This window comes from Antechinus flavipes, chromosome 1 (assembly GCF_016432865.1).
Source record: "Antechinus flavipes isolate AdamAnt ecotype Samford, QLD, Australia chromosome 1, AdamAnt_v2, whole genome shotgun sequence".
In the NCBI taxonomy this organism is placed as follows: domain Eukaryota; kingdom Metazoa; phylum Chordata; class Mammalia; order Dasyuromorphia; family Dasyuridae; genus Antechinus; species Antechinus flavipes.
The window spans coordinates 313,320,463-313,345,494 of NC_067398.1; the positions used below are offsets into that span (position 1 = coordinate 313,320,463).

The following is a 25,032-nucleotide window of genomic DNA, read 5'->3' on the forward strand; positions in this document are numbered from 1 at the left end:
TCATGACACCATCCCAATGATTTATCCACTACACCACCCAGCTGCCTCTATAAAGAGCCAGCCTTTTTTTTTAAAAATGTTTTTTCCCTTTTTATTTACAAGACATATGCGTGAGTAATTTTTCAACATTGACTTTCCCAAAGCCTTCTGTTCAAAATATTCCCCTCTTTCCCCCCCACCTCCTCCCCTAGATGGCAGGTAATCTAATACATGTTAAATATGTTAAATCCAATATGTGTATCTATATTTATATGGTCATCTTGCTGCACAAGAAAAAATCAGATCAAGAAGGAAGAAAAAACAGAAAGAAAATTAAATGTAAACAAACAACAACAGAAAGAGTGAAAACGCTATGCTGTGATCCACACTCAGTCCCCATAATCCTCTCTCTGAGTGTAGATGGCTCTCTTCATCACTGAACAATTGGAACTGGTTTGAATCATCTCATTGTTAAAGAGAACCACGTATATCAGAATTGATTGTCTTGTTGTTGCCATGTATCATCTCCTGATTCTGCTCATTTCACTCAGCATCAGTTCATGCAAGTCTCTCCAGGCCTTTCTGAAATCATCCTGCTGGTCATTTCTTTCAGAACAATAATATTCCATAACATTCATATACCACAATTTACCCAGCCATTCTCCAATTGATGGGCATCCTTTCAGTTTCCAGTTTCTTGCCACTACAAAGAGGGCTGCCACAAACATTTTTGCATATGTGGTCCCTTTCCAGGAGCTAGCCTTTTTAAGTCAATGTACATTTATTAACCATCTTCAATACACCTCCGAATTAGTGAAAGGGGAGGAGGGGGTAAGGGCTAAATCTCTGATTTCATGGTATAAAAAACCTTCAATAAGAAAACATACTCTACCAATACAAATTAGCAAAAATTTTACATCTTTATTTAGTTTTAAAGAGGTACATCTGCCCAGCATCCTGAAGCAATATCATAGTCTTTAGAACTGAAAGAGACTTAATCCGAGTGGATCTGGCTCTAAGACAGGCCCTCTGGTCATCATCACATAAGCCCAGCCCTTCATTTCTCCCCTCCTTCATTTTCCTAGAAAATTGTCCCACCAGCAGTCAGGAAAGCTCTTCACGGACCCCCTTCTAGATAATCCCAATGGTCCCCACAAAGGGAAAGCTTCCTTAAGCTCAGGAAGCTCACTACCTTTCTGGCCAGGTCCAGGTTCAGGCTTTGTCCTTCAGAAGCCGAAGAACAAGCATACCCATCTAACCTCTCCGTGCATCTTAGAGCTACAGCTCTGTCATTTAATTGTATTCCTCATTCAGAAAATGGGGAGAGGGGAAAAGCAGACACTGTCTCTTCACCTTGGAGACCTGGAGTCTTCATGAAGGAGCAGAGGGAACCAGAGGAAGATTGAGGAGAGGGGAGAGAAATGTTGATCTAGAGACAGTGATAGGACAATGAACCTTAGAGCCGAGAACACCTTAGTTCAAAGCCTGTCAGATACTTACCAGCCCTGTGACTTCAGACAAGTCACTTATCCTTCCAGCCTCAGTTTCCCCATCTAAAAGTGAAATGATGGGACTCCATGGTCCCTCAAGTCCCTTGCAGCTCCAATCTATGACCTCCTGGGACACATCTGTTAACCCTAATGAGGAAGGAGGGAGCTGCTCTGCAATGATGTCACAATAGATAACTCTGGGATCAGTGGGTTGCAGGGTGGGGGATGGGGGAAGGTGGGGGTCTGGGTGGGGGGCAAGCTGGGAAATGGATCACAGCAGCCCAGCAAGACCTCTAGGCAAGTGGTGCAGGATCCTTGGGAACAGGGTGCTTCCAGATGCTCAGCCAGAGTTTCTGGAAGTTCTGCCCACTAAGGTGATGTCTAGATTCCACCATGTTCCTCTTTGCCCATAAGACCAAGACTCCTTTAAGTACCTATGCTGATTCCTATAGACACCCAGCTACCATCAAGCAGGATTATAAGGACCCCCCGCTGTGGGCGTGGGAAGAGAACAAGTTTATAACCAAGGTGAGTAGATGGATAAAAGGTGTGGGGAGCGAAGGAGAGAAACAGGAGGATGGAAAGGAGAGATGGTGAGATCTCACGAGAGCCATTTGGGTAAGGATGTGATGGTAGAAGTGGGTCTGTGTGTATGTGTATATGTCAGTGACTGGGCATGGGATACAAAATTTGCTGCTTGTGTAACACTGTGTATGTCTCTGGAGTTGGAGGGTATCTCTGAGGTCTCTTTCAACTCCAAGAATCTATGGTTCTATAATGTATATTTTGTGTGTGTGTGGTCATGGATGCATGTTTTTGTGTGTCTTTAGGTAAAAGTGTGCATATTTGGGGAAGACCTTTCTGTATAAAATCAATCACCCGCTCATGTTTGAGAAAAATGGGACTTCACCTGGACAATCAGCAGCAGGGTGGGTGGGGATGGAGGGAGGCTATTTGAGGCAACCCGCTGAGGAGGTAGCCCAAGGTACCCATGAGATTTCAATTTGTCCATCTCTGACCTATAGGGATAAAATTGTCTCTCTGGAATTAGATGAAAGGGCAGAGATTTAGAACTGCCCCTTTCCTTTTCTCTCTTTAATATTGTGCTGCATCACATTTTCAAATGACATCTTTGATTTAAATTGATCCTGCAGGTTAATCCAGGCAGGAATTATCTCTCCTTAGAATGAAAGTAGAAAGTAGAATGAAACTGAGGAGTAAAATGGGTTTTTTCCATGGTTACATAGAATAGTGGAAAATAGATTAGGTTAGATTAGAAACCAGGTATTTGCTCATCTCCATTTCTCCCACACACTGCCCTGGGTAATGACTCCAGAAGGGTTCAGGGTGGGAAGCTGCAATGTGTACTCTGAAATCAGAGGTACAGATTTCTGTCCTCACACAGGAATCATTCCAAAGACTGAGTCACCACCAAATCACCACCATGATTTCTGAGATAGGTGTTTCTGTTATTCGTATCAATAAAGGGGAATGAGACTTGGATCAGAGACTGATTTTGTTTGTCTTTGTTCCCCAACAAAACTGCCCTCCTTGTTCTACCTGCCTGAGATGGCTATTAGTTTTGAGCATATGGACATAGAAATAAATACTAGCCTGGGATTCAGTCCTGGTCATGGATAATCCACTGTATCAAATTACAATGTAATTATAATTTAAAAATAAAAAATTAAATAAATTAAATTTAAAAAGAAGAAAAAAAGAAAATTACATATTAAAAAAAAAGTTACAATGTAATTACAGAATTCTGGTCATCTGTCTGTCATTCCATCCAGAGGGCCCATATTATAGACAAACAACTAGCTTGTAAACAAGTTACATATTTCTTTCCTACTGCTATCTTAGGGGGGGTCAATTTGTCAATGTCCCTGATGGTCGTGGGTCAACCCATCACCCAAATAAAGCAGGTTATGCTCCTCTTCTTTTTTTTCTTTTGTGCTTTCTCATTCCAGCAATTCTTCATTCCCTACTGTTAAATTCTTTCCAATATTTACCTTCATTCCCTTTTGCTCTGTCCCTGAGGGAAGAAAAGTCATGCATGAACTATAAAATGACAAGCTTGAAAGGATTAACTGAATCTACAACTTGTCTAGAAGTTTCTGAACCTTGATGAGGAAATTCAGGATACAAAGAGAGCAGGTAGAAGGTACCAAGAAGGGAAATACTGGCCCAATAGAGGCCTGGTTCAAAGATCAAGGAGCATCAGTGTAGGAGGATTTCCTATCTTCTTGACGGAGCAGTAACAGAATGAGAAAGAAACCAAGCCTTCTCCTCTCTAGGAGCCCCCTCTGAGAATGAGAGATGATCAGCCAATAGAAGAGGTAGTGTGGTAAGAGGGAAAGGGCCTTGGAACCCTATATCTCGTGTGGGAATCCTAGCTCTTTCATTTCCCACCTTTGCTATCTTGGGTATCTCTGGACTTGTTTCTTCCTCTGTCAGATGGGGAATGGTGGGAATTGAAAGGGTGAGAAGGGAACGTCAACTCTAAATATCGTCAGTTCTTTTTACTTGATTTGTTTGTTAATAATGGAAGATGGAATAGGGTTGGGGAGGAGGGAACAGTATTGGACAATGATACTCGTATTTTTAAAAGCATATTAAAAACTAAAATAAAATGAGGGATTTAGACGAGATCAGTGATTTTCAGCTTTTTCAAATATGAGAACTCTCTTTGAATAGAAGCACAAAAAATTCACAAGTTTACATATGATAGGAGTTGAATTTTAATACCTTTTGAATGAGAAAAAATACATAATGATAAAAAGCTAGTATGAATTCCATAATACTTTCTAAATAAGTGCATATTAGTCACAAAAGCATCTACTTACATTTGAAAATAGCACGTTACATGATATTAATGTATAGAAGTTATTTTTTCTTGTTCTTAGATTTGAATATAGATTCAAAGACTCATTATAACAACTGAAGGGCTCATGATCCGTCAGTCAGGACCCATCAGAGAAACTGAGAGTAATAAAATCATAGGCCCTGCCAGCTCTGGATCCGGTGTTCTTATGCTTGTACTTAAATACCCATTTTACAAAGACCATTAGACTTACCCTTAACCCTTAAAATGGTCTAGCCCTGCCTTCATGGAGCTCATAAGTAGATGAGACAAGATTCTAAAGAACAATGGCAGTCAATGTAAGATTAGATCCAGGTTCAGGGAATAGAGAGTGAAATCTCTAATGGCTACATCACCAAGGGCTAGGATAAAACCGCTCAGAAAATTTCCTGAGTATTGAAGGACTGGGGTAGATAACGTTAGGGAGAGAGAAGTGGAGGGAAGGTAGCATTATAAGTAGAGGGAAATGATGTGAACAATGATGAAAACTTAAAGAAGCAAGGCTTTGAGACAGGATGGACCTGGTGAAGCAAGAGCTTCATAGATAAGGAATAATGGGAGATTTGAAACTAAACCATGAAGGTCCTGAAGGGAGGAGTAGGACGCCTATGGATGACTTAGAACTGCAAGGAAATTTGAAAATCATCTAGTCCAACAGCCTCATTTTATAGATGTGTGTAAACTGAGGCTAACCTAGCTCTTCTAAGAAATACAATGATCTATGATGATTCCAAAAGATTCCTGATGGAAAATGTTATCCACATCCAGAGAAAGAACTTGGATATATATTAGAAATGTCTATACATATGTGTATGGGACAGTGATCCTTACCCAAATTAAAATCACAGAGACACTCTCAGGGTAAAAACAAGTAAAAAAAAGAAATTTATTACAATCTCATGAGAAAGAGCATCTCCCAACAGACAAGGTATCAGCTGCAAAACACAAGATCAAATAGGTCCTGAACACAGAAGTCCCCATCTCCCCCTTACACCTTTTCTTCTATTGTCTGGAGGAGTTCAGACTTACACCCTAAACACAGAAGTCTATCCCAGAAACAAAAGAATATTAGTAAATAACACACTCTTAATTTAAATTTCTCTAGAGAACTGCAATACAAACAGATATTCTTGAATGAGAGAATTCTGTTACCTGAATTCCCAAAGCCATTATTGCCTTTAAAAGAAGTGCTTAAATACTAATTAAGAGGTGTGTGAAGGGGAAACAGGAGGAGAAATATTCATCCAAGACAATCAAACAGCTGCAGCTTTTTAGCTATAGCTCAACTTGTTATTGCAAAGTCTCAAGTCACAATTAGTCATATTCCCATAAGAGGTCTTCACTCAGTTTATCTCATACAGTATGTGTGTATGCATGTATGTGTATACATAGTTGCACACCTGTGTATATGTGAATATATTACATAAATACACATAAGTATGTATGTATGTATATTTATATACACATCTATGTGTGTTGTGTATATATATATCCTGTATCTTAGAAACCATCATCTAGCACTTTAGTCACTTATATGTACATGTGTTTGTATGTCCTGTATCTTAGGACTCGTATCTAACACCCATCAGTTATATTTCTATTAAGTTTTACTGAATCTATGCTTATATCTGCCAGTAGAGGGAGTAAGAAGGACAAGGGCAAAGATTTAGGGAGACATAATGGCTACCTTTTTATTAGGATTGTTCAGTGCATAAAAAAAGATTAGATTTGTTTTACTTGGTTCCAAAAAGACAGAACTAGGACCATTTTTTTAGCAATGAAACTTTGTTTTTTCTCAATATAAGGGGAAAAAATGCATAATAGTTAAAGCTACAAGAAAAGGGTTGCCTTGGGTAGATAGGGGGTAGTAAATGAATTTCCTGTTGTTAAATCATGCTAAGGTCCTTCTAACGGTCAGCTCTAAAATTTGATAATGTTACGCTTCTATGCTTTATAAAATAAATTACTAATCTTAGTAACTCAATAATTAATCTTAAAATGTTAGTGCTGGGTGGGATTTTATTTCTTTAAAGTATTTCATTTTTTTCCAATTACATGTAAAGACAATTTTTAGCATCCACTTTTTGAAAGACTTTGCATTCCAAATATTTTTCCTCCCTCCTCAAGATGACAAGCAATCTGATATAGGCTACACATATGCCATCATGTAAAACATATTTTCACATTAGTCACATTGTGAAAGCAATAGAAAAAAGAAAACAAAAACAAAAACAAAAAAATGAAAATAGTCGATTTTAATCTGCATTCAGACTCCATAGTTCTTTCTCTGGATGTGGGTAGCATTTTCCATCATGAAACTTTTGGAATTATCTTAGATCATTGTATTTCTGAGAAGAGCTAGGTCAGTCATAGTTGATCTGGATGAGACTTTAAATTATTATCTCTAAACCAATAACTTTATTTTACAAATGAGGAAACTAAGGGCCCATAATGGTGAAATTATTTGATCAAGGTCACTTCCAGTTAGTGGTAGAATAGAAAGTAATGCCAGAATGTCCTGAGTAGGGGGTTCTTTCTAGCTCTTATCATTCTATGATTTTTTGATTTTGTTCGATATAGGACAAAATATAATGACATACCAATACGTTACATGTAATACCTAACAAGTTAAGATGTTATTCACTGTTTTTAATCTATCCTATTTTCCCTAAGACAAAAGAAAGGTAGGGAAAGGCCCCACTATTTTTCTTCTGATTCCATCTCCAGCCAAGGCTGGGAAGCAGGCCACTTAATGTGTTAATCCAAAAGGGGCAGTCTTAAAATGGAGGTCTGCTAATAAGAGGCAATGTTTTCACTTATTCAGGCTACAAGGCAAAAAATTATTGACTCCCTCTGGTCACCCAGACGTGCTAACTGTCTACACAACCTCCCTCATAGTATGAACTCTCTCAGAACTTATAGTTCTGGATGCCTTGATGGAGAGTTCTCATTGCAAGATTCAGTTCCCTAAGGAACCCTGTCTGTCCCTCTAGCATTTGGGGATATGCAAGATTTTATTCTTCTTTCTCCATATTATAAATATCTTATCTGTCCTTCTCATGAGTCAGAAAAATTGCTGCAACTGTTATAGGGTAGGTATGTATGATCTTTTGTCTACCATCAATGGAAAGATCCCCAAAACGGAAACCCAATGTTTTAATTATTAGGAGCCAATTCTACATTAACTGAACTGTTGTTGGTGAGTCTGTGGACTGGGACGAAATTTAATTCTCAATCAAGTTGATTCCCAAGTTCCCGTCTGAAGCATTACCCACATGTACCAATAGAGGGAAAAAGACAAAGATGTAACAGTCATTACAATGGAAGTCAAACATAGGTTTGAATACTGTTTCCTAATCATGTTACCTCAAGCAAATTTACCTGTTTAAAACCTCAGTTCCTTTATATGAAAAATTATAACTTTTTGCAAACTATTCATTTAAAAGCTTTTCATGGGTAGGTATATATGCTTGATAAATTGACACATTATCTGTAAGAAAAAAAAATCTTACCAAGATCTCCACTGATTGATAAATGCAGGAAAGATTCATTTTACATTCTTGCAAGAATGGTATACCCCAATCCTGTATTATAGGAACACATTTACAGAGGCCACGTCAAGCCTTTTTATAAGGTTTAATTATCCCTACTTCCCCCTTCAGGATCCTGATTGGTCAGAACCTTTTCCAGGTTACCATTCTCCCTTATAAGGTATGTTATACCCAATTTTAAGCAAAATGTGACCAGGGAAGTTCTTCCTTTGGTTCTTTAGGCTTGTGTTGTTGGGCAAGTCTCTACTCTCCCAATCTTTAGTTGTCCAAGAGGCAAATCTCCCCTTCCTTTTCACATAGCTGAACTTACATTCTTATAGAGAAAAAGTTCAGAGGGTTCCTGTTCAAATCTAAAACCTCCATCCCTGATTATTCTTGGATATTCTTGTGAGTTTCAATTTTCTAATTTAATTTCTCCAACTTAATTTTCATAACTGTGGAAACCAAATGTCCATTCATTTCTCACTGTCCAATAATGTCATTTGAATTTTCTTTCCATTTAAAGGTGTCTTTGTTTCTGTAGTTTTTGTAGTTGTGTATATTATTCTTTTGGTTCTACTTTATTCATTTAAATCTTCCTACATTGCTTTAAATTCTTCAAAAATCCCATTACATATACTCATATAATCTGGCCTCAGTCTTAGAGCACATAGTTTACTTTCAAATTTTTGCCATTTCAAATAGTATAGCTGTGAATGTTTCTTTCAGAGAAGTCTTTTCTTGCTGTCAATAACCTCCTTTTGATATTATCTCAATAGTAGTGTTGCGGTTTAGAAGGAGACTCCAAGAGGCTGGGGTCTCAGACAGGCATCATGAGGTATCAAATCAAGAGGCAAAATTTATTGTAATTATAATGCTAATTGAAGTGGGCTAACTTCCAAAAGGATTTTAGCAAAGAACCATGAACAAGAAGTCAAATTTATAGGAAAAGCCAGAGAGATCTGGTTCTTCATGTCACTGCTATGCTAATTTTATGACCCAGAGGTAGAACTGAAGAGTGGTCTGGTATCATCCTACCATTTGTCTCAGAAACTTGATTATCACTGTCCAGCAGATTATCTGTCTGACAATCAGCAATGTTTGTAGGACTATCTTAGGGCCTGAAGACTTTAGAATCATTGACAGATTATTAGAATAACAGCACTCTAAGATCAGAGGACTTTGGGATTACTGCTATATTTCTCTTAGAAACTGTACTCCCTTCATTAGGATAAACACTTTTGAAACTTTCCTTGCATAATTCCCAATTGTTTTTCGAAGTATTGGGACCAGCAATACCAATTTTCCTGAATCTCTGTTCTGCCAATCTGGTCAAGATTCTGCTCTCAGGAGGGATAAAACAGCATAGAAGAAACCTGCCTCCTTAAAGATGGGAGAAAAAAATTGACAACCAGAGTTTCCAATAAAGACCTTATTTCTAAAATAATTAAAGAACTGAGTCAAATTTATAAGAATATGAGTCATTCCTCAAATGATAAATGATTAAAGGATATGAACAGATATCTGAAAAAAAGTTCATTTTTCAGATGAAGAAATTAAGACCATCTATAGTCATATTAAAAAATGCTCTAAATTACTATTGATTAGAGAAATGCAAATTAAAACAACTTTGAGATACTAAATTACACCTCTCAGATTGTCTAAAATGACAGGAAAAGATAATGATAAATATTGGAGAGGATGTGGGAAAAACTGGTACATTAATGCATTGTTGGTAGAGTTGTGAAATAATCTTAAGGGAAAAAACCATATGTGCAAAAATGTTTGTGGGAGCTCTTTTTTTGGTAGCAAAGATGGCTGAATAAGTTATGGTAAGTGAAAGTAATGAAATATTATTGTTCTATGAAAAAATGATAAATAGGCTGATTTTAGAAAGGCCTGGAAAGATGTACATGAACTGATGCTGAGCAAAACAAGTAGTGTGATGATCAACTATGACAAACTTGGTTCTTCTCAGCAATTCAGTGATCCAAGGTAATCTCAATAAACTCTGTATGGAAAATGCTATCCACATCAGGAAAGAGAACTACAGAGATTGAATATAAATCAATAAATACTATGGTTGTTCAATTTTTTTTTCTTTTTCTCCTTTTTTATCCCCTCTCCCTTTTGTTTTTTCCCTTTTGTTATGATTTTTCTCTCCTAACATGATTCATAAGGAAATATGTAAAAAAATATATGTATAACATATATAACCAAAAAAAAGTTTGCTTTTTTTTACATGTAATTGGGGAAAAGAATTACATGTAATTAAAAAAAAGAAACCTGCCTTCCATAAAAGTTCAGGAAGTCAAGAGTTTTTCACAAGTGCAGCAAATTGCCAGAAACAGAATACCCCCTCTCAGTGCTTTTAAATATATCAATCATAAATAGATCAGTTAAGAATAAAAGTAAGGTTGTGAGAATGTCTTTGGTGTCAGGGACTAAAGTCATCAGATTCATCAGTCATTCTAGTTTTTTTTTTTTAATCTCCATTTCCCCTTCTTTTTTCTGGGGGAAGGATGCCTAGTTTTTCTAGACTATCGCTTGTCAACATTGAATTTTTCTGTCCTTGCCAATTTCATGTGTGTGACATGATACTTAAGAGTTGGTTTTATTTAAGTTGCAGTGATTATTTGCAATTTGGGGCATTTTTTTAAATGACTGTTGAAAGTTTGTATTTCTTCTTTTGATTTATAGCATTTGATTGGGAAATAGTTTTTGATCTTATAGATTTGATTCAATTTCCAATAGATTTTGCATTATGCACTTTTTTCAAAGAAGGGTATGTAAAGATCTTTTTCCTAGTCTTTATCTTTTTTTCTGAGTCTAGCTGCTTTAATTTGATTTGTCTAAAAGCTTTCTGTTTCTTTAATAATTATCTGTTTTGTCTTTTGTAATATTTCCTTAGTATTATCATGAAAACCCAGAGAAGAGTATTCATGAAAAGATAGCCAACAGTGTCAAATAATGAGGACTGGGAAAGGTCTTTGGATGTGGCAATTATAGAATCCCAGACAACCTTGGAAAGAGTGATTTTCTGACAGTGATGAAGTCAGAAGCCAGGTTGAAAGGGATGAGAAGTGAATGAGAAAAAAGGAAGCATAAACAACTTTTTCTAGAAGTTTAGCTGTGAAAAGGAGGAGAGATTAAGACTATGGTTTGAGGGAATGGTAGGATCAAGGGTGGGATTTTTTTAAGGATGGAAGAAAAATGAGCATGTTTGTAGATTAACATAGAAAGATCCAATGGATAAGTAAAAATTGAAGATTAAAGAAATATGAGTGGATGGATAATTGCTGGAAAAGATGGGAGGGGACAAGATTAAGGATAGAGGAGATAGCCTTATTTAGAACATCACCTCTTCATCAAAGTCTGTAATAAAGAAGAGACTAGGAGATGATGACAAGGGATTTTGAGACTAGGAAGGGAGAAAAGAAGTTGGAATATCATGTCAAGAGGATGAAACCATAACTTTGCTTTCCCCAGAAGAAGACATATATACCAGGGATATTTATAGAAGAAAAATATAAAGCATCCCCTCATTTGTATTATTATGCTTCTAAAGAGAGCAAAGAGATGGACTCAACATAGCGAGTAGTAAGCCATTCAAGAGAAAGTTGTTACTTTTTCTGCAATCACCATCCACATTTTGGAGTCAGTCTGGACTTTTTCCTCAGAAAATGCCTCTGAGGTCTCTGGCAATCCTGAATTTTAGAGTTCCAGGAAATCACTGGGCAAGCTCACTCTACCTATCCCCTACATTTCATCCAGACTTTTCCATAAGTCCTATGAACCTCTGTTAGCATGTTTCCCATTCAGAAAGTTACAGGCAGACTTCACCCTACAGGTAGGAAACTACTAGTTCCAGTCCGTGGAGACCCAAGAGAGGAGGAGAAGGGAGAGAAAAGGGAGTGCAATAGGAGTAGTGGGAGGGGCTGAGGTGGAGAGGGTGCAGAAAAAGGGAGAGGAGGAGGGAAGGGGGGAAATGAAGAGAAAAGGGAAAGGATGGGAGGGACAGAAAGAGAGAGGGCAAAGGAGAAGAAAGGCAGGAAAGGGAATGGAAAGAAGGAAGAGGGGAAGAATCAAGAAAAGGGGGGAGAAGGGAGTACAGAGAGAAGGAAGGCAGACACATGCAAGTGTACCACATTACTAATTTTTAAATTTTTACCAGAGTTTCAAGATCTTTAGAATGGTCCAATGTGGTTCATCACAATGGTTGATTCATTCTACCTGGCTCCCTACCCTTCCCAACTTTCATTTACTTTGGAATCGTGACAAAAATGAAGAGGAAAATATTTATGGATTGCCACAGATACGGACTGTTTTTAATTTTCCCTCCATTTGGAGCTTGTTCTCTTTTCTTCTTTTGATCAGCATCAGATACTTTTTTATTGCCTGCTTTTAATAGCCCCTCTCTCCACTAATAAGATATACAAACATGCTTCCTTACCTCCCGTGCAAACACAAATAAAGTTTGTATTGTCACTTTTATAAGTTCTGGGAATCTTTTAGCCCAACTCCCATTTGCCTTTAGGAGGCCAGTGTCCCCAGAGTAAAGTCTATTCCATCTCTCCCTCAGGGGAGTATCCCTAGAAGTGTCTCTGAGGACTCAGGTGTCTTTTTCTAATGCTACTGGAACAAGCCCCAATTCCTATGTATTCTTCCCAATGTTAATAGTATTTAATAACAGTATTTCTCTTAATATCGCCGATATTCTCCTGTCAATAGAATTTTACAATATTGATCTCTAAACTGTGAATAGCTGGAGCCACACAAAGCAGGCCTAGAGACAGGTTTTTGGAGATAAAATAGAGATTTAATTAATCATTCTCAGAGTGAGGAATGCATTTTGCAAACTAGAAACTCTCCTGGAAAGGAGAAACCTTCCTTGCTGCAGAAAAGGCAGAGATAAATGGCAAGGGAGGGGGAAGGTAGATTATAATACAATCATTTTCAGGGCCTGGGTGCTTTTCCATGACACGAAATGCAGGACAATATGGGTATTTCAAGTCCTGTGGGAACAATTTATGAATGATTGGGGATTATTACTTGGTGAGGGATAGAGAACAGAATTCTGTGAACATACACAGGAGAGCATTGTCAAGAATTGATTGATCATTTCAATCTGCCCTGTGGGACTCTGACTCCCAAGGCAAAATTTGTTGGGAAAATGGTAGCTCTGAAAAATCTAAATTATTGCCATATTCCTTACACATATCATATCAATATGAAAAGATAATTTCCTTCACACTCCATAGTCACTCCAATATCATTTAATCAATTAGCACCAAATATCTTTTTACAAAGAGAAATTGATCAAGATATAGCAAAAACAGTAGTTAAAAAATATTTCCCACACACCTATCTGGGAATATACTTTCTTCTTACCTTCTTAACCCTGGGGAAAGTGGGCTCAACCTTAAAATAGCTGCTACAATGCGAACTCACCCCCACCAAATTAATTTCTGAAGACAGTATACCAAGTTGCTCTTGCCTCCCTCTCAGATGTCCTTTGATATCTACTGCTAGGGAGGGCTCCAGGCTCCTCCGAATCCAAAGGTTTATATAGCATGTTTTTCAAACTAACTGGACAGGAAATAGGATCATATAGTCGATGAAGTATTCTCAGTTCCAGCTTAGCCAATCAATCTTCTTCATATGGCAAACAGACCAGAAACAATACACAGTTATCTCTTCCACGTTGTGACTTTCCCTGTTGCAGTTATGATATATCAAGGGTTGGCATAAGAAATTAAATGGGAATTTGGGGAGAGTTTTGCAGAAGCTAGAGATGATATTTAAAGGCCAGCAAACAACACAGTTAAAAAAAAAACCCAACCCAGAGATGCATAAAAATGTATGGATAGTACTGTATAAAATCAACATGTTTTATCTGTTAATGTCATAATAATTCAGACTTCTCTGACACAAAGGAAAGGCCCAAAAATTTTAAGTGGTTTTTCCAGATTGGGGGGAAGGGCAGCCACACTCCTAACCCCTGTAATGTGGAAGAGATAACTGTACTCCAAAATCCACATGGATATTACATCAAGCAGATCCCACTAAATGCTCCTGAGGATTGGGCTTGGCCAGTCCCCTCCTTACATCATATTGTAACAATCCAATCTTAATCACCCCTTTCCTTCCAGTCTCTAAAGAAAGAGCCAGGATTCTATTTTTATTGATACAATCTTTTTTTTCCCCTTTTAATATTTTTTTGTTTACTCTTCCCCACATATCCTGCCCCCACCACATACACCCTAACCATAATTAATTAGTAAGATAATAGAATTATCCAAAGTAAGGAGATAGGTAAGAGAGCATTGCCTACCTGCCCTTGAAAAATTCAAATCATCAGACCTAAATGAACTGCATCCTCAGGGAACAGAAAGAATAACAGATGTGATTGCTGAGCTTCTAAAGTCAGTGATATTTAAGTGATTAGGAGAAGGGAGGGAAGTATTTCAGGACTGGTTTCATTTGTGTCTGCATCCTCAGCATTTAGCATAGTTCTGCTTAATATAATAGGTACTTAATAAATGTTTGTTGATTGATTGGAACAAGACAAATATCACTTTTTTTTTTAATGGGATAGGAAGAAATCTGCAAACTTCCCACACTACTGGCCCAGACTGATCTCTATGTTCCTCATGTAGCATTTACTCAGTTCAAAGTCCTTGTATGGGCCCCCCCACTGTAGTTACAGTGCAGGCACTGTAGTTACGTTTCCTTTAGAATAGTTAACTTCCTTTAAGACTCGGCTCAAGAACCATTTGATGTACACGAAATTTTTTGAACCCCTCAAATTCTAGTCTTTACTCCCTAATTCCTTTTTAGTTTTCCTGTGTATATTTATTCTGCGCATGCTTTAAAATATATACCTTGTCTTTCCCAATAGAATATAAATTTCTTGAGAAATAGGGATTGCTGCTGCTGCTTTCTTCTTCCTCCTCTTCTTTCTTTTCTTCCTCCTCTTCTTTCTTTTCTTCCTCCTCTTTTTTCTTCTTCTTCCTTTTCCTATTCTTCCTATTTCTCCTTCTCTTTTTCTTCTTCATCATATTCTTTATATTTCTATCTCCAGGATAATAAATATCCAGCATATAACAAATAAAATTAAAGAGATAGTTCACATCTAGGACAAAAAAAATTGGTGTCCATAACAAGTCAGTTCATTTTTTGTTGTTATTGCTCAATCATGTTCAATCTTAACTTAGGTTCAATATTAACTTCACAAGTATATGGGAGTGGAGCGAAAAGGACACATGATTATGGAGAAGATTGAAAAAATTGAAGATTTAGGAGACTATCAAGTCAATATGAATCAACAAAGTCACAAGGAGCAAAGAAAATAATGAATCCCAACTATAAACAAATTCTTAGATTGACTCACTAAGTTTTGTCCTCGAACTCTGCTGCTATGTTTTTAAAGGTCTTAGGTTTTCCAGTTTTTCACTTAGTTTTCTTTGTTCCGCTCTGCCTGAGTCATCCTATTCCTCAGAGAGTCCACTCTGTGTTGAGATTTTTTTCTCCATACTTTCTATTTTGTCATTTCTCATATGCATCTTCTAGAATTCTTCAGTGATTTCATTCCAAATATTATATATTCCAGATCTTCTTTATATCACAGAATGTAATTTTCTAAGCCAAATTGGAGGTTTTGGCAATATGTCCATTCTCTCTTATATAGTTAAAATTGTTATTGCAAATCTATTTTTTCCTTTCGGAGATTTCTCCTCATTTTTTTATCCTCTTAATATGTATTCATTGTAGGTGGTCCAAGCCCACTTTTTTCTTATTCATTTCTTCATTCATTCTGGTAGTTTGCCTACAAAGCTTCTCCTATCAGGATTGGGGTTTGTTTTTGTTTGTTTCCCCCTTTTTGTTGCTCTTTTGTTTTTATCTGATACATTAATTGTTATTTTGAGATCGAGTGAACAGAGTACTATTCCTGGAATCATGGGGACTGGAGTTCAAATATGACCTCAGACATTTACAAGCTGTATGATCTTAGGGAAGTCACAACTCTTATCTATATCAGTTTCCCCAACTGTAAAAAGGGAATAATAATAGCATCTACCTCCCAGAGTTATTGTGAGAATCAAATGAGATATTTATAAAGAACTTTGCCCAGTGTCTGGCACATATTAAATATTTAATGAATACTTGTTCCCTTCCTTTTCCCCCTTGCTGGAAGGTCCTGTAAGTCATTTTAATAAGGTTTTTACTTTTTTGTGCTTGTATGGAAATATACCCCAAAATATGGATAATAATCTACATTATTAACTTGCCTCTTGTGCTAGACTTTGGTAGCTAAACTGATGAACTCCAGATCTGGAATCCTTCATATCACTATTGAAGAATTAGCTCAGTATTAAGAGTATTTTCTGCATTTTTCTGGTTCAGCAAATAAAAGTTTTATACTTGTGGTTGTAAAGAGAAAATTAAAGTGTAGACACTCAATCAAGGCTCATAGCCACTCAAGCTAAGTGGGGTTGATCAATTAAGTCTTATAACTGGATTGAGAAGACAAAAAAATAAATTGGGGATAGTACAGACTTGAAGACAATTTGAGAGTACTACAGCTTTAGAAATTTAGGAAAGTACAAATTTAGGAGACCATTGATGGTTGCATTAACAGGACCATTAACATTGACCAGAATGTCCAGGAAACAAGTACAGAGAGTTAAGGCAGGTACCCTTCATCATTTTGCTTGGAGATGACATACTTTCCCCAGAAAACTCATTGTTTTGCCTGGAAGAAATTCATAGTTTCTTCTTCATACTAGCAATACTTTATCTGCCCATAGATCTGTGCATGATTATCAAATACACAAAAGAAGGCCTTGCTTCCTGATTTCACATTGCCAATCACCTTCTCCATAAACGCTGAGACACAGATATCCCCTGACCAAGACAGATTCTTCTCTCCTCCTGCTTTCCTAGAGACAAAGCAGTCTCACATCTGATGCTGTGTCTCAAATTCTGCTTTGTGTCTCTCCCTCTGTGGAAGGTTTTATGGCTTCCAAATTGAGAGGGGGGAACCACCAAGATATTGACAAGATAACTAAAATATAAAATATTCCATGAAGTGCAAAATAAATTTGTATGTAAAGTCGTAGAATCATCAGTTTTAAAACAGAAAAAGAAGCCCAAAAGTCAAATACTTCAGGAATTTTTCATCTGGGGTCTGTGAAATTATATAAATATGTAACTATTTCAATTGAATTGATACTCTTTATAATCCTATGTGTTTCATTTTATATATCTAAAAGCTATTGTAAGAATGATTGCTTGGTTTCCACGGATTGCCAAAGAGTTCCAGGATACTCAAAAGTTCCAGGATACTCAAAAAGCTAAGAATCCTTATCTAGTTCAAATATCTCCCTCCCCTTTTCTCCTATCTATTTTACAAATAAAAAACAGATCTGTAGAGCAATAGGTCTGTCTGAAGATCAAGGAAGATTTTGTGAAGCAAATGGCATATGTGTTAGGGAAAGTAAGACCATGAATTCATCAAAGAAAGAACAGAAGGGAAGGATATTCTTTTTTTCCCCCTGAAGTAATTGGGGTTAAGTGAGTTGCCCAGGGTCACACAGCCAGGAAGTAGTAAGTGTCTGAGGTCATATTTGAACTCAGGTCCTCCTGACTTTAGGGCTGGTGCTCTATCCACTGTCACTTAGATGTCCCGAGGGAGGGATATTCTTTTATTATTATTATTATTATTATTACTATAACTTTTTATTGACAGAACATATGCATGGGTAATTTTTTACAACATTATCCCTTGCACTCACTTTTGTCCCAACTTTTCCCTTCCCTCCCTCCACCCTCTCCCCTAGATGACAGTCAGTGTTATACATGTTAAATATGTTAAATTATATCCTAGATACAATATATGTGTGCAGAACCGTACAGTTCTCTTGTTGCTCAGGAAGAATTGGATTCAGAAGGTATAAATAACCCAGGAAGAAAAACAAAAATGCAAATAGTCCACATTCATTATTTCCCAGTGTTCCTTCTCTGGGTGTAGCTGCTTCTGTCCATCACTGATCAGTTGGAACTGAAATGGATCCTCCCTTTGTCGAAGAGATCCACTTCCATCAGAATATATCCTCATACAGTATTGTTGTTGCTGTGTATAATGATCTCCTGGTTCTGCTCATTTCATTTAGCATCAGTTCATGTAAGTCCCTCCAAGCCTCTCTGTATTCATCCTGCTGGTCAAATATTCCATGATATTCATATACCACAATTTACCCAGCCATTCTCCAATTGATGGGCATCCATTCATTTTCCAGTTTCTAGCCACTACAAAGAGGGCTGCCACAAACATTTTTGCACATCTTTGGGATATAAGCCTAGTAGAAACACTGCTGGATCAAAGGGTATGCACAGTTTGATAACTTTTTGGGCATAGTTCCAAATTGCTCTCCAGAATGGTTGAATTCGTTCACAACTCCACCAACAATGCATCAGTGTCCCAGTTTTCCCACATCGAGGGAAGGATATTTTAAGCAAATATGCAAAAGCATTGTAGGAGAAAAGTCCAGGTTGTCTTTGAGGGACTGAGGGACTTTTTAAAAAAATAATTACACTTTTGCAAGAAAACAGAATCTATGAGACATAATGTCAAATAAAGTTGGAGAAAGAAAGGTGGTCCTAAAAAGTAAAGGGATTTAAACATTAGGCAAAATATTTGTTAATCAATCAATTCCATCAATCAATAATCATTTATTAAGCAACTATTATGTTCTAAGCACTGCACAAACTTCTAGGAATATAAAAAGAAACAAAAGATAGTCCATTCCCTGCCCTCAAGGAGCTTATAATCAAAAGGGAGGATACAAAATGCCAATAACTATATACAAAGCAACTGGGAAATGATTAGCAGAGGAAAGGTGCTAAGAATTAAAAGGGGTTGGAGAAAGTGTCCTATAAAAGATAGGATGTTAGTTGGGATTTAAAGAAAGCCCAAGGATGTCGTTAGTTAGGAAGCTATAGAGAACTAATTTAGATGCTTCCCTCTATGGATTCTCTAGGAGACCTCATCCATTTTGGCGGGTAAAATTCCTTTCTGACTGAGGCTACATTGACCTTTCCTAAGTCATAGTTCTGGTCCCAGTTATCATTTTTTCTTCTTCCATGAATGATAGAATTTGCTTTAACAAAGGCTGCTATGGGAGGATGATGAAAAAAAGCATCCACAGAGAGGACCTTCAAGTTAGGAAGATGTTGGTCTAAGTCTTGCCTCTAACATAAAGGAGCCTGAGAATCTGGAGGATCGGCAAATGACAGTCACAATTTTGAAGGAATAAATCTGGATGACTCATATTTTTAAAAATTATTTATGGGAGTTATTCAGATGATACAGGTCCAGTGGGAAAGGAATTACCTCTTATTTCTTCAGCAATAGAATGGCACTAAGACTTCTGTAAAATGTTAAACCTCAGGAGAAGGAAAAAAAGATATTATGTTCTTATAGGTTCCTGTGAGATCTTTTGATATTTTTGTTTTCCATGGGAAGAAATAAAGGTTATCTTGTATCAGATATATATTGCTAGCTTGAATACTTGCATAAGAACTATACTAAAACTACTTCTGAAAAGTTAGACATAAAGCAAATTCAGAAATGTTAGGAGCAAAATGAACCAAATTTTAGAATTTCTGGGGGAAGGAATGAGCTAGAAAGAATGACTCGTGAGAAGCCTCCAAGATTAAATCCAATCCATGTAAAGTTAGAATTTGAGATTGTAAACCACAAGTAGCATCATTATGTCAAACAAACAAACAAAAACAAAAAACAAATCTTCAGCCTTAAAAAGAAAATCCTGAATCTTTTTTTTAAAGAGTCAGAAACTTGGGACAGGAAGGCATATAATAAATGTCAGGAAGGCATATAATAAATGTGAGCACTAGGACTTCAGGGCCACTTGGTATCAAGAGCCCCTGCTATACAGGTGGCCTTCTAGGATAAATTTTTAACTACATACTTATCATGGTGAAGGCATTAATTTGACATGTTAATGGTAGTTTTTAGAGTTCTCTGTTCTCTAATTCTTTGTGTTGTCTTTGTACAAGCAAGAGATTCCTTGTTTCAGTTTTTCTTCAACAGCAGAAGAAAGTGTGTGTGTGAGAGAGAGAGAGACAGACAGACAGACGAAAGAAGAAGAGGGAGAAAGAAAGAGAGAGAGAGAGAGGGGGGGGGGGGAGGGAGGGAGGGAGGGAGGGAGGAGGGAGGGAGAAGAGAGAGTGAACAGGAAGCTTGCTAAGGTCCACATAATACTCTGAGATGGTCTATTTCTAATCAAAAGAGATTAAATTTCTTCCACTAAAGTGTCTGAGGCTCAGAGATGGTGTAGAAAATTAATTTGTGTCTAATACTAAAGCTTAGCCATTAAATATTGCCATTTTCCAGCCCAGTCTCCTATCATTGACTACTGACAGAAATTATTTACATCAAGGGGCTGTGCAAATGCTTTTCTTCAAAACATTTTAAAACCACAAATAAAATAACCATCTTTAAGACAGATGTACAGTTGTTTCTGTAGAGTCAGGCTGAGGGATATGGACTTTATATCATAGGCAATGGAGGGGCCATTGACATGCAATTGAGCAGATTTATGTGATCAGCCTTCTGCATTAGAAAGATTGATCTGACATCAAGGGGGGACATGCTGGTAAAGAAGAGACTGAAAACTTAGAGACCAGTTAGAAAGTGACTGCATTTGATAGAGAAAACATAAATGAGAGATTCTAGATTGGAGTTAAAGAGTTTTCGTTCTAATTCTGTCTTTGCTGGGTATACCTGGGTACATGGTTCTAGTAGTAGCTGGGATTTATGTAGGGCTTTAACATTTGCAAAGTGCTTTGAATGTATCATATCATTTGTGACTCACAATAACCATGTGTAGATATGGCAGATATTATTATCCCCAACATATTGAAGAAAAAACTTGAGACCCAGAGAAATTAGACTAATGTGCCCACGTCCACATAGCTAAAGTAAGAACTGTGATTCAAGTCCAGGTATTCTTGACTCCTAAGTCCAGCACCACATCTCTCTCTATAAAGTGTAAAAATAGTTATAAAATGAGGAGATTTGACTAAATTATCTCTAAGGCTCCTTCCAGCTTACTAAGAGAGAGACCCAAAGAAAAAGAATGAGGGAGAGGTCACCTGACTTGGTGGAAAGAGCACAAATATGATCAAAGAATTTGGGTTTTAATCCTGGCCCAGTTACTTGCTACTCATATGACCTTAGACAAGTAATTTCCTGTTGGGAAGAAAGAAATTGCAATATATTAGAAAGAACATTTGACTCTCAGGCCAGAGGTTCAAATCCTAACCCTGACAATCATGTGATCTTAATCAAATAACTTAACTTTTCTCAATTAGGAAATTGGACTAAAATGGCCAACTGAGATTGAGGTCCCTACTAGCTCTATATCTACAAATCTCCAAAATATTTTGGGCCTCAATTCCCTCATCTGTAAAATTATGATCTCTAAAAGCTCTTCTAGTAGTTGTTTTTAAAATATAAATTTTATCATTTTTATATCACCTAGACTTCCTACTGCATCCCTATTCTTTCTCCTCTCTTCCCAGAAAGCCATTTCTTTATAACAAAGAATTTCTTAACAAAAGAGAAAAATTACAGCAAAACTCTCTCTCTCTCTCTCTCTCAAAAAAAAAAAAAAACTTAAATTATTTGCAGTGTTCTGTACTTAGGGACTTCCTTAAATACTTCTGCATAAAAAAGGGAGGGTGAAGCATCCTCTCTTATCTTTTTTCTGGGGCCAAACCTATCCTAATTTCACAACATTCATTTTCTATTTCTTTGTGATAGCTTTTTTCCATTAGCATGATTGTAGTAAAGGCATTGTGTAGTTTAAAGCTAAGTTTATTTTTGTATTCTGAACGTAAAATCCTACCCATCTCACCCCACCGCACCTCCAAAAAAACACATTTTTATATGCATAGCAGAAAGCTAAAGGAAGGATAGCTATGAAACCATAAATCTCTAATTCATACCTCTTGCCTTTTTAAAGTGTACAACAAAATCCATGTTATTTTCAAGTTGCCCTGCTTGTCGCTCTTTCATCTTCAACTTCCTTCTATTCTCTTTGGGCGTTTAAAAAAATATTTCAGTAGCCTGATTCTTTTTCAGCACTATTATTAGCCATCCCTCTCTTTCCCCCATGCATCCACATAGACACAACTCAAAGTCCAGGACAGCTAACCACAGACATGCACGAGCAGTTGCTGCTGTACACAATGCAGCCATCCTCAAACTGGTAGAAATCTATCAAAAGACTTAAAAGATGAAGTATATTAATGTGAAGTCCATTATTTCTCAATCTACTTGCAAACTTGCCATTGTTGGTGATGAAGAATTGAATCTTTATTAAAGCAATTGCTGGTGGCAGGCTTACAAACATGTTTAGTTTTCCAGCTAACAATTTTAGCATTTAAATAATCTTAAACTATATTTTAGTGTGACTGTGGCTTCACGGAAGCTACTAATTTCTGAAGTTGATGGTTTTGATTGCACTGACTTTTAAAAAATGTTTAAGTTTTACTTGTCTGAAGTTTTAGTAGTGAACATTGGGTTCTGTACAGATTTTTATTTCCACTCTGGTAGATAAGTTAAATAGGGCAAACTAGGTATTGCAGTAGACAAATCCAGAGCAAGTCACTTAACTCTGTAAAGCTGGAGTTAGGAAGACCTGAGTTCAAATCCAGAGCAAATCACTTAACACTATGTTTACATCAATTTCTTCATTTGTAAAATGAGAAGGAAATGGCAAATCATTTAAGTAACTTTTCCAAGAAAACCCCAAGTGGGATCATAGAGTCTGATGTGATTGAGACAACTAAAAATCCACAATTTGCTTACTTTGTTAAGTAAAATAGTAAAATAAAGTTAAGTAAAATAAAGGCAAACAAACAAAGTTAATAAATATGGTCAAGTAAAAAAATCCAGTGTCCATCTTCAAAAATGTATGTCTCTCTCTTAACCTAGGATCCATCACTTCTCTGTCAGAAGGTGGATAATGCTTCATTGTTAGTCCTTTGGAGACATGGTTCATCACTGTATTTATTAAGCTCTTAATTGAGTCTTCCAAAATTAATTTCTTTACAATGTTATTGTTCTTGTGTAAATTTTCTCCTGATCTTGCTCTCTTTTATTCAGTATTCTCTGAAATCATCTTTCACCATTTCTCATAGAGCAACCATATTGCATTACATTCACATGCAGTCACAATTTATTCAATCATTCTCCATTTAATGGGCCACCTCCTTAGTTTCTAGTTAGAGTCTTTTCTTTTAATTCCCCCCCCACCCCCGCCGCTTTGTGATCAAGAAGTTATTATTGCTTTCAAATATTATGTTCCACCACCCTGATTGGTTCTTGCTTTTAATCATCAGGGTCCCTGTCCTTACTCATTTTTCTGTTTATATACATCAATACAAAACTATTTGTTGTATGCTCAATCTTTCCTGTCCATTTTAAATAAGAGTGAATTCCATCTAATGCCCACTCCTCCCAACCTTTCCTCCATCTTTTTATACTGTCTTTATAACAGCTAAGAGAAACAGCAAATTCCATCTTTTTCCTTTCTACAAATGGTGTATTATTTTTTACCCTTCTGTTCCCCTCCCCCATAAAATTCTCCAAAGTAAGCCAATTTAACACTCCTATCACCCATCCTCTCTTGTTTTTCTTACCACTTTAATACATTTTGAAGATATTAAGGTATTGAAGAGACACTTGTTTCTTCTTTTCCTGGTAGAACATTAACATTATCATATTTCTCCAAGTTTTGTTCAACTTTAATTTACTGTTCTAAGCTATCTTTGACTCTGTGTTTAAAGCTCTGGTCTTTTTATCAGAAAAGTTTGAAAGTCTTCTGTTCCATTAAAGATTTGGAACTTTAATTTGGAACTCAGCTTTGCAGAGTTAATTTTTTTTTTATTATAAGCCTGCATTTATTGCCTTTTGGTATATTGTATTCCAAGATTCTTCTCATTTAGAATAGAAGCTGTGAGGTCTTGTGTGATCTTGATTGTGTTTCCTTGGTTTTTTTTTTTTGTTGTTGTTGTTGTTTGTTTGTTTGTTTCTCTAGTTTCTACAATTCCAGGGGTCCTCAAACTTTTTAAATAGGAGGCCAGTTCACTGTCCCTCAGACTGTTGGAGGGCCGGACTATAGTAAAAACAAAAACTTTGTTTTGTGGGCCTTTAAATAAAGAAACTTCATAGCCCTAGGTGAGGGGGATAAACATCCTCAACTGCCGCATCTGGCCCACGGGCCGTAGTTTGAGGACCCCTGAAACTATCATCTGAATTATGGCTATCATGTTACCTGGGTTTTATTAGCTTGGGTCTTCTTCAAATTATCCAGGGACTTTTAACTTAACAAAACCACAAAGATATTGAGTAAACTTATGATAAAAAGATTCCTTTCAACTCCTACCATTTCCCTGGATATTAGATAATTCGATCCTAAAGTAAAAATGAATAGAATTAGGTGGGAAAGAAATATGGTAAGAGAGGCCTGGGCTTTAGAACCAAGGCAAATTGCCTGAATGTGAAACTGGGCAAGAACTTCACCTCTCAGTATCTAAGACTACAAGTTGCAAAATACTTGCTAAACTCAGAAAAGAAATTTCTTTTACCAAGATCTCCCTACACTGATGAAATCAGTGAAAATTCAAATAAAAATAAATTCCAGTTAGGACTGGTGGAGATGATACCTTTATTCCATGTCCACCATCAACCCAAACTACACCCTCTCTATACTCTGGCCCAAGTAAAAAATTTTCTTTTGTTGTACCAGGTATGTACATTCTAATGATCCTCATTATAAATCAAGCAATCATATTTTCACAGCTTCCAGCTCTCAATGAGTCAACCACGATTTTAGGCTGCTTAGGGTCTCCACAACTGACAGATTAGGTAGGAAAAGTACAGTGTCTAGATTCAGCTCTCCACAGGTATATCTGAGTTTCTTAATCCTCCAGAAGGTACCAGAAGACTATTTTGCATCCAAATCACTCTTCATATTCTCTCCATTTGAATCATGTCTACTTCTAGTAGTCTATCTGCAACTCAGCAACAAACCTTTTTTCTTGGAGTCTGATTGACTAACTCCTTGTCCTTTTACAG

At 36.8% G+C, this 25,032-nt stretch overlaps 1 protein-coding gene across 4 annotated transcripts in view; it reads left to right on the top strand.

Annotated features, from left to right (window-relative positions):
- The first annotated feature begins 1,717 nt into the window (after positions 1-1,717).
- Positions 1,718-25,032, top strand: part of C1H9orf24 (chromosome 1 C9orf24 homolog) — a 48,612-nt gene continuing 25,297 nt past the window's right edge. For 3 of the 4 annotated variants that reach the window (XM_051965959.1, XM_051965968.1, XM_051965950.1), the window contains exon 1: positions 1,718-1,997. In XM_051965959.1, coding sequence (XP_051821919.1) covers positions 1,863-1,997 — 135 coding nt within the window. In that variant the 5' untranslated portion in view covers positions 1,718-1,862. The remainder of the gene's footprint in view (positions 1,998-25,032) is intronic. The other variant, XM_051965942.1, reaches the window with a different exon arrangement.